The sequence below is a fragment of the Cydia pomonella genome, chromosome 4 (genome assembly GCF_033807575.1).
Source record: "Cydia pomonella isolate Wapato2018A chromosome 4, ilCydPomo1, whole genome shotgun sequence".
Taxonomy (NCBI): domain Eukaryota; kingdom Metazoa; phylum Arthropoda; class Insecta; order Lepidoptera; family Tortricidae; genus Cydia; species Cydia pomonella.
In genome coordinates, this window is record NC_084706.1 from 26,291,654 (window position 1) to 26,310,059 (window position 18,406).

Genomic DNA, 18,406 nt, shown 5'->3' on the forward strand with positions numbered 1-18,406 from the left:
CGCGGGCGCCGCAATTTTTTCTAGATTTATTAGAGAGAGACGGGTAATCTATGTCGAGGGCAAGATACTATCGCGCCGCTTCTGTGCTATAGTATCAATTATAAAACACACTAACCTGTTCTCCGGTATACTGAGGTTGTACAGCGCATGGGCGAAGGCGAGCGCGGGCGCATGAGCGAGCGCGGGCGCAGGCGGGCCGGGGCCGGCGCGCGCGCACCACGCGACGGCCGCGAGCACGAGCCACGCGCGCGCTCCCCACATGGTGCTCCCTCGCACACTCTGAAATAGAAAATGATTTTCTTTTAATTGATGTACCTACCTATTGGTAGGGTTGCCATACGCCCCGTATATACCGGACTGTCACCGTATTGAAAGATCGCGTCCCGTATTTGTACCTGTCCCGTATATCGAGAATTTCCCGCTGTAGAATGCCTAGAGCAGGGGTGGCCAACTTGATTAGACCCAAGATATCCTGTTTACTAACGAAACCCTGTACGATCTACCACTTACATACTTCTTGAAACCTTAAATGAAGCTGGTCTACGTATTTATATTTTTTGCCTTGCCACGATCGACTGGACTAACAGTCGCGATCGACCTGGTCGATCGCGATCGACCTGTTGGCCACCCCTGGCATAGAGAAATGGTCTGTTTACCTATGTAACTAAAGAAAGGGACATAACGGCGCTCTTTATGTATTACGATTATTACAGTGTTTTTAGGGTTCCGTAGCCAAGCCAAAAAACGGAACCCTTACAGATTCGTCATGTCCGTCTGTCTGTCCGATTTTTGGTCGATACAGTTGCAACAAGTGTCAAGTAATTAAGTAATATTTTATTTGTGAAACACAGGTTATATACATATGTCAAGTTAAGACGGTTTGTCGAAGAGTTTGTGTAGCTCACACATAGAATATGTACATGCTTAGCTTAAGACCTGAAGGCGCTACGAAATCTTAACAATAGCACATAAAATAGTGCAGGCTGCAGTCGTCAAATATACGTTATTATGTATTCTCAGCCTTATACCAAGGTAGTAAGGTGCAAAACTGTTAAAATGCGATTTGAAGTTGGCCGCACAGTCAGGCAAAGTAACAGAGAAGTAAGTCGCGTACGTAATTGTCTACATTTGTATTTTTTTTTTGCGCTGGATACAGTAAGTAACATTTATTTAGCCCGTTTAATATCCAAATGACGGGCAAACGGCTCCCCTTGATCTCCACAGCTGACGTTGGAGTTGGTTATAAATATATACCATATCTAATTATAGTAAGTATATATTATGTATGTAAGTATAAAAAAATATTGACTTTATTATTACACAAAATGACTAAGAATTGATTCACTTGGGATTGATTGAGAACCTTAATGAGCGCTATAAAAAATAGAAGATAAAAAATGATCGGCCACCTGTTACGGAACGACCTCTTCATCACAAACATTATAGAAGGGAAAATAAATGGAAGGACAGGGGATGGAAGGACAAGGAAAAATTATATGAGTAAAGGAGCCTGCAGGGGCCGTGTCGTACCAGGACACTAAAGGGGCTTCGGATCGACCAAGGTGGAGACAACTGCATCAAGCTGCACTGACAAGAGCTCTGCTCTTAAATTGAATGATGATGAAATTGACTAAACGCCACAGTAAGCTCAATAAGGCTCGTATTACTGTACCTATATATTATTTATCGCTATTAATCGCGTTTTTAGGGTTCCGTAGCCAAATGGCAAAAAACGGAACCCTTATAGATTCGTCATGTCCGTCTGTCTGTCCGATTCTGTCACAGCCACTTTTTTCCGAAACTATAAGAGCTGTACTGTTCAAACTTAGTAAGTGGATGTATTCTATGAACCGCATTAAGATTTTCACACAAAAATAGAAATAAATCAATAAATTTTGGGGGTTCCCCATACTTAGAACTGAAACTCGAAAAATCTTTTTTCATCAAACCCATACGTGTGGGGTATCTATGGATAGGTCTTTAAAAATGATATTGAGGTTTCTAATATCATTTTTTTTCTAAACTGAATAGTTTGCGCGAGAGACACTTCCAAAGTGGTAAAATGTGTGTCCCTCCCCCCGTAACTTCTAAAATAACAGAATGAAAAATCTAAAAAAAAATATATGATATACATTACCATGCAAACTTCCACCGAAAATTGGTTTGAACGAGATCTAGTAAGTAGTTTTTTTTAATACGTCATAAATGGTACGGAACCCTTCATGGGCGAGTCCGACTCGCACTTGGCCGCTTTTTTTAAGTTGATATTTTCATAAATCATTTTTTATTATTATTAAAAAACTGATCGGCGATTGGCTCTAGTCACACCTGATGGAAAGTGAAGACAGGGTCTAAGATGGAGCTCACCGGTTCAGTAGTAGCCTATTCACTCTTGCTTTAAAGAGACCGAGGTCATATTTATCAGGGAATACAGATGACGGGAGCGCATTCCATGCTTTTATTTATTTGTAAATATATTTGCATATATTTATTTGTAAACATAGGTTTTCACAGATCATACAAATGTAAAAAGAAGGTATCACTATGCTAAGCCATTAGGCATACAAATATTGTACAGATGGTGCATGCATATTTACAAACTAATCTATAAAAATTAAACAATTTCCTTTCGTATACGCATTTAAATCATATATAGAAGCTTGTTTGTCCGACTGTACTCGTCTCAGTCGCATGTAAAGGGGCCTCATTGTCTTGTCGTAATAACGCGACGCGACACAATGCCACCGGCGTCGCGCGACAACAATGCGACATAAGTAGTTACCGCTGTGGATAAATTAACTATGAGCGCAGAACAATACTTGGGTCCTTTCTGATGAAAACCCTCATCATCATCATCATCATATCAGCCTTTTATCGCCCACTGCTGAGCATAGGCCTCTCTCCCAGTACGCCACTTGTCCCGATCCTGAGCTAATCGCATCCAGAAGTGTCCCGCAATTTTCCGAATGTCGTCCACCCAACGAGCCAACGGACGCCAGGAGCTTCTTTCATCCGAAAGCGGCCACCATTCCGTTAACATTTTAGTCCACCTGCCATCACTCTGCCTAGCAACATGTCCCGCCCAACTCCATTTTAGGTTGGTAATGACGCAACCCACGTCTAGCACCTTGGTGCCCTAAAACCCTATTTTTCAGGTACCTTTTTTGGATGATATCTGTATAAAACAAACGACATAAACTTTCACATTCATAATACGTGTATTATTAGTATATTTTTCTTTGCTTCGCCTATTTCCTTTCCTCCTTTTCTGCCCCAACTGTCTTTCCTTATATTATCCATATCGATGCTACATTATCACAATTGATAACGTGTTCCGCGTATGTGTGACATCAATAACCAATGTATACAGGTATGAAGACGTAATCGAACAATTAACATGACTCAATATTTCCTGATAAGTTTTCAAAGAAACATATAAGTATATGAGTAATTTCTTAGATATTTTTTGGCAAATATTTCATTTGTCATACAAGATTTTATCGCTAACTGTACTTTTTCACAGGCAACTAATACTCATCGAGACTTCTTAAAACCCTAAACACATTTAGGTTACGTTGTTTCATCACAGAATTCCTATAGCCATCTCCTGTCTCCATCATCAGATCATCTCGATGGAACCATAATATTGCATTGTCACCCGACTTAAATATGTATGCAAATTTTCTTTTAAGATTTGCCTTCTCAATTTAGCTTCTAAGATTTGCCCCACACATATACTGGTACATACATCTCGCCGGCATCTTTTGCGAGCGATGGCGCTATATCCTTTGGCCTATGCTCTCGTAGATGAGGCCACGTTTTGATATTTTACTTTAACACATAGAATAAGGATCAGTACCCCTAGTGTAACTAAATTCGATTTTGAAACGTGACGAACGCGTTTGCGTTAAGTCTCATTTTGTATAGGATTTTGAGTTTCCAAAACGTCCCGCTTGGCGCGCTCTTTCTAAATCCAATACAAAATGAGACTAAACGCAAACGCGTACGTCACGTTTCAAAATCGAATTTAGTTACACTAGGGGTACAGAGTCAAATAGCGTTCGAAAATTTTTAATCATGTGTCATTTACTGTGGCTACAAAGTTTACTTTGACAATCCAACTATATTTCAATAATAGAGGTCAGAAGAGCGGATAGATTAGATTAGATTTATTTATTTCACAACATATGACTACAGTACAAATTACATTACACAGAAATAAATTTAAATAATAGCAAGATAAGCCAAATATTTTTTTAAAATTAATTATTCATACATAGGCAATATGAAAAATTCCACCCGAAAAGGGTCGTCAAATGATATAGGGAAGAGAGCGTGCATAAACTGTAGGGGGCAGCACAGGAGACGTCAGATTTTTGGCGCGTGTAAATCTGTAAATGTGAAGTTTATGCCTCCATTGTAGCCCACAAGATGGCAGAACCTACTTTGCACAAGACAACGTACTACAACGGCAGGCACTTGCTTTGGCGTGAAGTGTATGTACATGTTAAGCTTTCTGATTCAGGCCACAAGATGGCAGACCCTCCAACGCGCACGGTCCCTATCAATAATAACAAAAGACAATGTCAAATAGGTAAAGCCTGATCAGAAATATATGATCATTGTCAAGAGGGCGCTTTTATTCTCATGTATAGGGTGACAGTTCAGTTTAGTATGAAAAATTTAGTTCCAATGAAATTCCGCAATATGGCGCGTCACCATATATTACTGGTCAGGCTTTACAAATGCGATTATAAATTATACAGTTATAGATTTGGTTAATAGGGTACATATTTACCTCATAAAGTAGATGCGCGGAACGCGCAGGCGCGGACGCTCACCGCACGCGCATGGCTTCTGAAACAAACAAATATTACATATTAACTTGAGTTATTCTGTCTCTTTCTCGTCTTGATGTATACCGGTCGCTTTGGGGGTTCGCAGAGAATAAATACAGTCGTCATCAAGATATGTTGGAGATGCTCATAAATATTTAAACACGCTTCTTACTGTCAAGGCGTTAGAGTGCGTGTTCAGACATTTTTGAGCATCTCGGCCACTCCGATCTATCTGTAAAGTATACCATGTACGCTCGGTAATCCGACGCTCAATTCGGTAATTCAGCAGCTAGCGCCTTAGATGGCCCGCTCTATTATCCGGCAGTATACACAACCGAACGCCGGATTAAAGAGCAATTGCAATGTTCAGTAGTACCACGTGTTTGTTTTCGTGCTTTTATTTTCTAACTACACTAATTCGGTAGTTCCACAAATTCGGTAAAGGGAGAAAACATCGAGTGCTGGATTACCGAGCGCCTACTCAGTGTTGGCCGAATGTTAATTATAATTGACTATTAACCATTAGAAATTGAACCGTAAACCGTAACGGACGGTAACAGTTTATACAAACAATAAACAGTGCTAATAATATCGACAATAAATACCAGAACCTAGCCTATACCTAGACAAGTGCTCTAGTGCCGTTTAATTATACTCGAGCCTTTGACAGACCCGAAATAGAAGCACAACACGCCCAAAAGCTTTGATAGCTATCGATTAAAGCGTTTTATACCTTAACCCTAAAATACCTAGATTTTCTTGCTATCAAACAGTTTTTCTTGGCGCCTTTTTATATTTATTGGAACGAAGTTCCTTATCGGATGGGAGCTAGGCGAAAAAAAGTGTAAGATTTTTCCGTTACGGCCCTCTTTTGCTTAAATTCTTTCTCGAGAATAAGTAGCTTATTTTCACCGACTTACTCCTATAATGACGCAGTTGGTAACCAACCGCTTAAAAACAGGTGGTAACAGCGACGATCCGGGTTCGATCCCCGGACGTGTATGCAAATATAACTTTTCGTATTTTTGAATTTCATATTTTTGAGTGTGTTGCTCGAGCTAAGCGTATCAGTTTCAGCTTTGCTATACAGGGTAACTATATACAATTGGAAATAAATGACAATTAGACATGTTTTCCTGATTTATTTTCTATCGAGCCAACTTTAACCTTTTAAGGTTTTGGTTAGTCTGCCGTTGCAAACATAGACTAGTTTCCTAATGTTTCATGGCAGTGTAACATTTCAATACAAGGCAAGAGACGCCTCATCCAGCCAGAAAAAGGCCTGCTGTCATTGACATATATATCTGAGGACGGGCCCTACGGATAAAAAGAATGGGGCCAGTACAGCGGTGTCACGCACACGAATTCGAACCAATCGTACAGTCTAATGCCACAACGCGATTTAACTACTTAGGACTATTCTTAGGCCCTTGGATATATGTCAATGCCTGCTCCGGTCTAGCCGGCATACCAGGGGACTTTATGGGGAGTGACACGCTCTGGCAGAGTGATGGCAGGTGGGCCAAAATGCTAACGGAATGGTGGCCGCTTTCAGACGAAAGGAGTGCCTGGCGTCCGTTGGCTTGTTGGGTGGACGACATTCGGAAGACTGCGGGTCACTTGTGGATGAGATGCTCGGGACCGGGATAAGTGGCGTACTAAAAGAGAGGCCTATGCTCAGCAGTGGGCGATAAAAGGCTGATGATGACACGCTCTGGAATGGGAAAGGGATAGTTAAAGTGTAAGTTCTTCTTGATCGTTCCCTCACTGCCACTGTTGAGGATCGTCTCCTTATGATCGTGTTCACCAGTTGTCGCCATCGGTTACGTTCAGTCGCCCGGTGTAGTGCAGTGCTGACGGTCATATTCAGCTGTTATGATATATCTGGTCGAATGGGACTGCGGCCTCGAGGTCTTTTACCCTCTATCTTCCCTGTGACCATAAGCTTTTCAAGGTTATCCGCGTCCCTGCGCGCAACATGGCCGATATATCTCACAACGCGCTGCAAGGAAGCAGAGGACAGACGCGGCATGGTTTCCAATTTGAAATGTATCCTGCTCTTAATTAGTTTGAGTAGAGCCTTTGCCGCCTCAAAATACTCACAATAATCCCAAAATGGAGGTCTGCCTTTGATAGCTATCGATTTAGCCAACAAGTTAGGACACCTGGATTGTCAAAGCATTTGAATGCGTTCGAATACGTGCCGTGCCTTTGGGAATGTATAGCCTCGTAAGGCCCAACGTGCATTACAATATACACCCTATTTCAATCTAATTAGAACCTTTCATAAACCAAATAAAGTTGCATTTCTTTTGCTGCTTTTTCGAAGATACGAAATTTATGCCAATTTAATATACAGGATTCGAATTAAAAATAGGAAGATTTTATATGGTGGGATTTACGAGGATAGGATTAATTCAGTGCAATGGACTAGTTCTAATTCTAAGTCTACTATTATTTCCCTAATAGTTTCAGTAGTTATAGCTTAGTGGCTTATTCTGTATTTGCGAATGAAGCGATGAAAAAATGAGGCGCCTTCCTTGTGAGTGCGGAACATATTGCTTATTTGACAATTGGAAGCTGCTAAATAGTATGAAGATGTCGTCCCATGAAAGTTAAAAGTTTCTCCACATCGTGCGTTGGCGGCGCTGGTATTTCCCCCACCACCAACTTCGCTATGTGCGAAGTTGGTGGTGGGGGAAATACCAGCCAATTGGATTCAGTGCAATGGTAATGGATTTTAGAGAGCAGAAGCGAGTGGAATTCGATGCGAAATGCGAGGAGTTAAAGGGCCGACCACCTGCGGTCATCAATTACAATTTGGTCGGAGGGGTGCTGACCTGCAGTGAATGTTGCCGTACATTTGCTGCTAAAATCGGTTATGTTAGCCACCTGAGAGCTCACGAACGTCACTCTCATTAACCAGTACTAAACAGTCGCCATGGTCGAAACCGGCCAGGACAGTATGAACGGATTTTGGATTAGTTCTAATCAGTTCTAAGACTAAATTCCTGATAGTTACAGTGGAGTACAGTCCAATGACAACAAATTTAACTTGAACGCTAGATGGCACCAGAATGAAACTCGGAGACCTTATTTCGGAGAAACAAAATTTGTACCTTTATACAGTCGCCATCAGATATATCGGAGCGGGCAAACTGCTCACAAATACCTGAACACGCCTCTATTGTCAAGATGTTAGAGTGCGTGTTCAGATATTTTTGAACACCTCGGCCGCTCCGATATATCTGATGGCGACTGTACAGTTACATATTTTAATTCTTGATTCATCTAAGATTGTCATTACTCTCTCTTCTTCGCATAGTCCCGGCATTTTGCCACGGCTCATGGGAGCCTCGGGTCCGCTTGACAACTAATCCCAAGATAAGGTTGTCATTATCATTACTAACGGTATGAATGTCCAATATAAAATAAACCTTAAATGGCTCAACTATTTAAGTCCTCGACTGTAGCAACTGTTTGCACGAAGACTTTTCGAGCTGTACTGTTAAGTTGCCCTGATCCCGTGGAAAAGCCAGCAAGATTAGATTACAAAGAGGTTGAGTGCAGTTACGATCGCAGATAGCGACGCTAGCAACAAAACGTCGCATCTCCATACCGGTCTCAAAGACGATAAGACCTTAGAAGACTGGAAAAGCGGTCAAAGACAAAACGTCCTATATCCATACAAGTCACGTGGATATAATACCTTTTCTTTTAGGACGGGAAAAGTAGTAAAAACGTCGTATCTCCATTACGGTCTCATAGACATCAGACCTTTTGGTTTAGGATGGAAATAGCCATGTTCATACTATCGAGTGCAAATGTTCACTTCGGGCGTCCAGTATAGGTACTAAAGATCTTAGCCTTTTTCCGGTAGTATTTAACAAGAATCCGGGGAACGTTTTGGAGACCTAATCCTAAAAATTAGCGTTAACGCCTTTTTGGAAAACCTATAGACTCCCTAGCGCCAATGATCTTCGATGTGAATCCCTTAGTTTTCTAATGTTTTTTGTAGCTTATCATATAAGCAGCAACAGCTTTAAGCAATATAGTGTCCCATGTTTACTTCAAAGTTAATTGTCTTCGAGATATTTGGCATCAAAGTTGAACAATTTTAGGCAAAAAAACTTGTTTTCTGGCCATAACTTTTGTGTTAATTAGTTTAAAATTAAAATCTCTGACCAGTTTTTAGAGACGACAAAGACGAACCCAAATGTGTAGATGTCGTACATGTAAAATCCTTCACAGCAATCGAGTAACGAAAAAAGTGTTTTTTTCGACAATGTTTAAAAAAAAAAACGAAAAAATAAGTGTTCATTTCTTTCAAAATCCGGCAGACCAGAATGAAAATAAAAGATTAAAGAACCGATGGCCGTTTGTTTTATAATTCTATCTATAGTGCAAATGTAGGAGTAACAACTCAAAACTTGTCACATAACCTCTTAAGAAAACTTCGGCATGGACAGGGAGTTCCTAGACACTGAGCTTAAAACACATATTAAATGCCGCATCCACAATATCCACATGATGGTTACAATGGCTGTTTGCCACCAAACACCTATGATATTTCTTTATTTTCACATAAACTTGTTAGAATATATCCTGTTACCAAGATCCTGTTTCACCAAGCTCATAATTGTCGCCTGACATTAACAATTCACCGTACATTGCTGGTAATGCTGGTCCAATAAGTCAATATTGCGGCCAAATGTTTAAGCAGCTACAACATTTTGAGAAATAGGTATATTTTAATTTCTATTTATTGAATATTTAATATTTTTGGACGCTGTGGACCCGGGTACGTCCTTAAACTACGTCCATAGGAGAGGTATGGGCATTGTGAATGTCATCTCGCTTTGTGTGGTAGGGCACAGCCAGTGGATGTCATTCCAGATCTAGAGCAGAGCCCAACTGGGGAAGTACCTCCACCTTACAGAAAATCGCAGCCAAATAACACTAGACCCTACTCATAGTGTTGTATTCCTGCCGGTAAGTAAGGTTGCCAGAGCTCAACGAGGGGGGGGGGGGGGGTTAGGGTCGGCAACGCGCATGTAACTCCTCTGGAGTTGCAGGCGTACATAGGCCACGGAGACTGCTTACCATCAGGCGGGCCGTATGCTTGTTTGCCACCGACTTAGTATAAAAAAAAAATTGTTGGAAAACTATGGCCCGTATACTGGCCATCAAGCGATATGAGAATAGCAAGACGAAACAACGTTCCCGTGAATATGTAGATACGATATGAGGTAGGTACTCGAAACATTGTACATTTTCGTTTCGCGGTGTCAAATACCGACGAAATGGACGGGCTTTTGTTTTCGAGCTATTTAAAAAAAATACGAGTAGAACCTGGGTTCTATCCGCTTATTTCTACGGAATATTGAACACGAAATCTGAACTCTTAGGGCCAATAGGGTTGTTTCCATCTACAAATCTTAGGGCAGAATTGTATCCCGATAAATTCTTTTGGATTATAAGAACATGTTAAACTACTTTTAGGGGATCTGTAATGACCATATTTTTGTAAATATTGAATTTAAAATATCTTTAGGCACACGTGACTAAACTCGAAACGTCATTTAAGATTCTGATGACGTTACAACTCTCGGATTGACACTGTTGACAGTTAGGTGATAAACAACAAATGACAAATGTCAGTTGACAGTTCGTATTTTCTACAAGTGTATGGAGTGTGGAATTAAGAATTAATTAATTCCACCTTCCGTATACGTGTGTATGTAGTTATGTGTCAAACCGTAAACTGTGACGTCACACAATTTTCAAAGAGCGTTTTGGGCGCGAAAGCATCTGTCAAAATATATTTTGTTAATTTAACATATTTATAGCCGTTTTTAGTATTAAGGTTGAATTTTAGGGCAACTTTTAGTTAATATAGAACGTAATACGAGCGTTTCAAAAAATTGGAAACAACCCTATTGCGCCATTTAGGCTTAGCCACAAACTCGGGGTTAACCGGTTAAACCCGGAGTTACCTGCACAATTTAACCCTGTGTTAACTCCGAGTTAGTGGCTAGTATGGATGGTGTAAGTGGCCCCTACAGGAATTAAATACCTACTTAACTACTTATGACCTTTTTGATCTTCGAAACGTCATATCTCTTCTTCCTCGCGCTGTCCCGATATCTTGCCACGGCTTCACACGGACGGGGTCTTCGAAACATCAGATGAATGCAAAATGTCCCGCGTATCGTTATGTTTACAAGCGTACTTCCAAGAAATGAATTTTGGGTAGGGAATTATTTGTACTCCGAAGTACAAAAAAAGGTTTATCTTGTCTCTGCCCCTTAACGCACATACAAAGCTATTGCTGGCCTGTCTGAATATTACTTAGGAACTCCATCTAAAATAGACAACATTTCATTTTTATAAAACCTTACGGAAGTATTTTGGTTCCTGAACACTGCAATATATTAATATAAATGTAATATGGCTTTATACAAAAAATACAAAAGAATTAAACCTGTGGCCCTAGTGAAAAAGGGTACAAGTCTCTGGCAGTTTAGGTGTATAGGTGTACGGCACAATAGGTGAAATACCATTGCCATTCATCACGAATAAAAATTTGCTGTCATAATATTGGATTTGACATTGTCAATTAAATACGACGTATTGATTGAATTTCAAAACAAAGAGAAATTTATTTATATAATTAAATTACTATCTACTAATCGTTTGTAAAATGGACAAAGCCGTATTGATCGATGAGGTATATATATACTCCTCCAAAGTATACCAAATACTGTTTCGTCCCTTACCTACTGCAAAAATAGCAAAAATTATTCGTCGAAGATATCGGTACAAACATTTAATTACATTACTTTCGTTAGTGTTTATCCGTCGATCCGTCGTATCCGTATGAAAGCCTGGTATCGTATTCGTGTATCAGTATCCGTTACAATATCCAAATCGTCGTAGAAATCTGATATATTATCAAAATTGTTTTAAAACAACAACGGACCAGTTTAAAACATTGACAATGACAGACAACGTCAGTTTAATTAAGTCATGTTTTTTTTTCTCGAGATAAGACCTAGCTTCTAGCGTAGAACTGGAGTTACGCCATTTTAGAATAGTAAGTACACATTAAAAAAATATAATAAATTAAATAAAAATCCTATTGGGAAAAAATGTTTCAATTAAAATCTAGAGAACCAATAAAATTATAGGGTCAGAAAATTGAAATGTTGTCAATTAGGACATCTTACAAAATTGTAACTGTATATGAGCCGGGGTTTGGAACGTCTTATTTTTACCGTAGTTTTGACTTCTGAACGCATTTCGAGCATAAACATAGCCCAAATATTTCACCACGTACCTCGTTATCTAAGTTAAACGAATGAGTGGGGTCACACGTGCTAGTTTGGGAACTTCGGAATGCATGCAGTGCGTGTGACCGTGGAGTTTATATAGGTACGCTTACTACGTTTTGGTTTTGGCCTGAGACTACCCCTTGCATGTAGCACTTGACAGGGTTAAATTTGATGAGAGACATGCCTGACTGCATATTTATCTAATCTATGGTGGTATGGTATGGTATGGTAGAGGTATGGGCATTGTGAATGTCATCTCGCTTTGACACAGCACAGCGGATGTCATTCCAGATCTAGAGCAGAGCCCAACTGGGGAAGTACCTCCACCTTACAGAAAACCGCAGCCAAATAACATTAGACCCTACTCATAGTGTTGTGTTCCTGCCGGTGAGTAAGGTTGCCAGAACACAACTAGGGGAGGGAGGGGGTTAGGGTCGGCAACGCGCATGTAACTCCTCTGGAGTTGCAGGCGTACATAGGCTACGGATACTGCTTACCATCAGGCGGGCCGTATGCTTGTTTGCCACCGACATAGTATAAAAAAAATCTATTAATAATTATTGTTAAGAATATCCATCTACATCAAACCTACTCAAAAAATTATGATGGAAGCCAGAACAGTAAAATTAATAAAAGAAGAAGATATCCCTCAAAGGGATAAGTTCGCCTTTGTACTTCTTACTAATTACATGTTACTTTTAATATGTATTTATTGTGCTATAAAGAGTTTACTACTACTAATATTTTTCAAAACAAAAGTTGTATACAGTGTTTTTGTATTTTTGATAATCCTTTGGGCCAATATTGCGCGCCACTTTCTGATATTTGACAAAATTAACACATATCAGTGAAATAATAAGGATCAAAGATCAAAGTCAAATGGCGTTCTAAAAGTTTTAATCATGTGTCGACAGATGGCAGTAAATTTACGCGGGTACAAAGTTTTCTTTGACAATACACCTTTATTTCAAATTCTCTTTGATAATATTCACCTATAAATAGAATTCATCAGAACAGGTGGCCAGTTATTGAAAAGTGGCTAGTAATTGAAAAGTGGCCAGTAATTGAAGAATTACCACTAAAATATCTGTATAACTTGCTTATTTGAAACACGACAGTCCGTTTTGAAACAAGATTACACTGCGGCGCCACCAATCACCACCTGTCACTGGATTTAATGGTGCATCCCCAACTGACGAAAAACATATGGTCTCGAATTCCTTTAGTTGCGTTCCATAAATAACATTTAAGGATAACGGTTATTTGGTAAATGAGTTATGATATTATTTAGTCCTGGTTTTTATTTTCTTATTACCCAAAGAGTATAGTCAAAGTTAATTAACTGCTTTATCAACAAATAATTAATATCAACAAATGTTTGAAAAACAGTAAAATATAAAACAGTAACGTTTACTGTTTTAACATTTCTAAGTATTGAATAAACGATAAAAATAAACGAACATTCACTACATTTTAGTTACTCAAAACAGTAAAAGTTACTGTCTTTTCGGAACAGTAAAATTTACTGTTGTTTCAAATGAATTGTCAATTTTTAGGGTTCCGTATGCCAAGGGTAAAACGGGACCCTATTACTAAGACTCCGCTGTCCGTCCGTCCGTCTGTCACCAGGCTGTATCTCATGGCCAGTTGAAATTTTTACAGATTATATATACTATAACAACAAATACTAAAAACAGAATAAAATAAATATTTAAGGGGGGCGCCCATACAAAAAAGCGATTTTAAGATAATGGTACGGACCCTTCGTGCGCGAGTCTGACTCGCACTTACCCGGTTTTTTAGGGTTCCGCACCCAAAGGGTAAAACGGGACCTTATTACTCAGACTCCGCTGTCCGTCCGTCCGTCCGTCTATCATGCTGTATCTCATCTATCATCATCATGAACCGTGATAGTTAGACACTTGAAATTTTCACAGATGATGTATTTATGTTGCCGCTATAACAAATACTTTTTTTTATGGTAGAGGAGGCAAACGAGCAGATGGATCACCTGATAGTAAGCGATTACCGCCGCCCATGGACACCTGCAACACCAGAGGGGTTGTAAGTGCGTTGCCGGCCTTTAAGATGGGAGTACGCTCTTTTCTTGAAGGTTTGAAGGTCGTATCGGTCCGGAAATACCGCACGCGACAGTTCATTCCACAGTTTAGCAGTGCGAGGCAGAAAGTTCCTGGAAAAACGCACAGTTGAGGACTGCCAACCATCTAAGTGGTGAGGATGGAAATGTTGTCGCGTAGGGCGATGGCGAAAAGAAGCGGCGGGGATTAATCCGAACAATTCCTCGGAGCACTCCCCGTTGTACATGCGATAGAAAATGCAGAGCGAGGCCACATCTCTACACAGCGCCTATAAAAAACTTAAATTACTACTAAAAAACAAAATTAAATAAATATTTAAGGGCATAAAAATCACGTTTGTTGTATGGGAGCCCTTTTTTGCCGTTTTTATAGATAATGGTACGGAACCCTTCGTGCGCGAGTCCGACTCGCACTTGGCCGGTTTTTTCCCAGAGCTCCCTTGTCACTAAAAGGTTAAGAGCCACTGATCAATTTAAATTCTAAATGTCGTTATCGCGAACTTAACTTCGTCTCTTAAGCAATATGTCGTAAAATATAGTACTTCGCTGTACGCCTGCAGCCTGTGGACGAGATACACGCAGCGTTCTATGAATGCCATGCGTGTACAGTACAATGACGCGTTCAGGGTACTGTTGCGGCTGCCGCGATACTGCAGTGCGTCGGGCATGTTCGTCGACGCGCATGTGGACGGTTTCCACGCGACGATGCGCAAGCGCTGCGCCGCGACGCTCCGAAGGGTGCGCGACAGCCGCCACAGTCTCCTGGCCGTCGTGGCAGGGAGATGGGACAGTGCATTAATTAGGCACTAGACCTCCCAAGATCTTAGTTTAGGTACTAACATAGTAATTTAAGTATATTTGTAACTAACAAAATATGGATTGTGTCGTCCGAAATAAATGATTTTTATTTTATTTTTATTTATTTATTATCTATTAATGCTTCTTATCGCGCACTCGTCGCCACACACATTCATACTAACAACAATACTTATCTGACCAGATATGAACCTTAAATCTTAGAAAATAAGGTTTACGTTAGAACTGTTGAGTGCTGACGATGATACCTCAGGGCCAACCACGAACACCGAAGTTGGCAAAATGTGGGCATCTTTCTCGTTTACTCCAATTAAGGCGTAATTAGAGTGACAGGGAAAGATACCTGCCATTTGAGAATTTCGATGTTCGCGGTAGGCCCTCTGCAAACGAAGACAAACTGTAGGTACCCAAAATATGACCTTATAAAGTAAGCAATAACGTTTAATATTGTTTAGTTGTATCTTGAATCGTGACGCACATGACGTCATTCATTAGCTAGCACAAAAACTGGACTGTGCTGGTGCCATCGTCCGCAGTCAACCAACTTTAAACCTTATTGGTAAGACATTAAGGTCTGTGACAGGTTAAGTTTCTGATACCTACTAGTGGCCAATTTAACTCTAGTTACTGGAGCGTAAAAAAGCTCGACCGGTAGAGATGGGTAGCTCCGACGTAACGAAAAATAACCGTTTATTTTTCCTCTCAAAAAACAGTTTCTGAAGTTGTTACTAGTGAAACCAGGGATCAGAACCGGTTTTTTGCAAAAACATCGAAATAACCATATATTTCGGTTTATTTTATACTCAAAATGTAGGACTCAGTTGTGTTTTTAGATAACGACATCGTATTATTAGATTGCCCGATTAGGAATGAAATAATTAACAAAGAACGAAAAAATACCGTTTTCGTTCCCATACAAAAAATACCGGTTTCCGATCCCTGAGTGAAACTAATACTAATTATACAATAGTCATTTTGGGAACAGCTTTCCTTTTCATAATAACAGTCAGTCGGACGGTAACACGCTTGTGACACCGCTGAAATTGCAAGCGTTCCTTGGTGTATGTTTTCCACCAGGTGGGAACCACTATAAAAAAATAAATGTCAGAATATGGGTATGAGTTGCGAGTTGATACTGTTTTGCATTTTTTTTTTTAAATATTATTGTAGGAAAATGATGCGACGAATCCTGGACCTGGACTAAGGACATCCGAAGAACAGAAGAAATGCACTAGAGATGTGGTGCTGGATAAAAATGCTGGGTATATCAAGGACTGAGTTCCGGACCAACGTCTCAGTTCTTGAGAAGCTTGGCATTTGTTATGTATATGGGTTTACTATCTGTGCATTAAACGTCAGTCTATACCGGATCGTCTTGTTTTATTGACGCGCCTACCTACCTAACAGCATTAAAGAGCATTTGCTTTCCACTGTCCAAACTCAGATCCTCAACTTCTTTGGACACGTGTCTTGACGAGACGGATCATCCATATAATGTCTGGTTGTGCGAGGTGTGAGAGGTGGCAGGGCTAGAGGAAGATCGCCAATGGCATGGACCCACTAAATCAAAGCCAGAGTGCCAGCCACGGTAAACGAATGCTCTCTGTGAGTGAGAATGAGTTAAGGTCTCTCGAGATCAAGAAGATCCTGCAGCTGTTCAAAGTTTCAGGTTTGGATCGAGAGTTGTAGTAGGTGGCGATCACAATAGATCAGGAATGGTCGCAGTGATATAATATATAGGCTATAGCCCCTGACTCTGACTCTGCTCTTCAAATAGCCAGCGTGTGGTCAAATAATAACACAAAATGATCAAGACTGGACAGTTACATGTAAGACACGACGCCCCAAAAAAAGTTTACCGGGTATTTTTTTTCTCACTCGCATTGCTTACGCCTAATGACCGTCTTAAGTGGAATCCCGCCATGGTAAATGAAATGGGGTATACCACGGGCGACATTTCATTCCACAGTTTAGCTGCGGAATGTTTCTGGAGAGAGGAACGCACAGTCACAGCCAACCAAACAAAATATACAAAACGGACGCACGTATGATAATCTATAATAAATATGTTATCGGTTCGTCCCAAGAAACGGTTTTAACGGTTACGACAAAAAGCTCAGCCCCACCCTATACTTCAGTACAGTCTGACATTATTACATCATTGTCAAAGGTACAGTGCGCTTTGACGCTTGCTCTCGCGTAAAGTTGGGCACTTTGTTCCCTTTAATATCGGCTGACTGTACTTTTTTATGTGTATTTTTGCATGGGTGCCACCAGGATTACTTTCAGGGAGGTGCATAATAAATGGAATAGAAGAATTGATGCAGAAATTTATTTTTCTTGTGTAATATAGTTCCGAGTTATGCTATCAAAATCATTGCAGATTTATATTGGTCTAACTCTAATGCTGGTGCAGACGCATAAAAAACATGTAATTTTTTTTATATATTTTCTTACCTGCCAGGGGGGTGCAAGTGCACCCCCTTGCACCCTGCTGCCGGCGCCCATGTATTTTTGCCTGAATACTACTTGGCCACTTTGTTCTCTTTAATATTGGCTGAGTGTACTTTTTTATGGGTTTTTTTTGCGTTGAGACCGGTCTGATGGCCTTGGTATTTAATGTGAGGTCCTATACACCGTGTTTTTACAGAATTTCGTTAACTTCGGGGTATTGGTAAGTAAGCTTAAGGAAACTAAATGGCAAAGTAAATTTAAAAAAATACATTATTTTTTAATTATTTTCATTTGTATAATAAGTAATTAAATGTTGCATATTAGCGTTGTTGTAACACGGTCATTACATTTAACTCATCCAAACAATCAATGGAAAACTGTGACATATCAACGTCATTTCGAACATCGATTGTCCGAGATAATATTTACGTTTAGTAGAAAATCTCGTACTAAACACTAATAAGTATGTAAACAGGCCCTAAGGCAAGTGTAGAAGCTCGTTAGGGCCTTATAAGATTAAAAATAATTATTGATTATCTCCGAAATGGAGTTAATTAAAATACCGGTGTCTTTGAGAAAGAAACCTCCATTACAAAGTGCAGTAATGCAGCTTTGACATTAAAGGAAATAAAAAAACACGGTGTATATTTACTATTTTAAGCAGGCATATAGTTAATAACGCGTGATTAGGCAATTAAATAGGATAAAATCTATTTACCCGCCTTATATTATATAATCAGGATTTAAATTAAAAATATATTCAAATTAGTAATTACTTACAAAAAAAATCGGACAAGTATGAGTCGGACTCGCCCACCGAGGGTTCCGTACTTTTTAGTATTTGTAAAATTTCAACTGTCTTCCAC

The 18,406-nt window shown here is 39.9% G+C and overlaps 1 protein-coding gene across 2 annotated transcripts in view; it reads right to left on the reverse strand.

Annotated features, from left to right (window-relative positions):
• LOC133517361 (fat-like cadherin-related tumor suppressor homolog) overlaps positions 1–18,406 on the reverse strand; it is a 210,370-nt gene that overhangs the window by 85,013 nt on the left and 106,951 nt on the right. For both annotated transcript variants that reach the window (XM_061850657.1, XM_061850656.1), the window contains exons 2-3: positions 4,799–4,857; positions 116–279 (exon numbers count right to left, since the gene is read on the reverse strand). In XM_061850657.1, coding sequence (XP_061706641.1) covers positions 116–261 — 146 coding nt within the window. In that variant the 5' untranslated portion in view covers positions 262–279; positions 4,799–4,857. The remainder of the gene's footprint in view (positions 1–115; positions 280–4,798; positions 4,858–18,406) is intronic.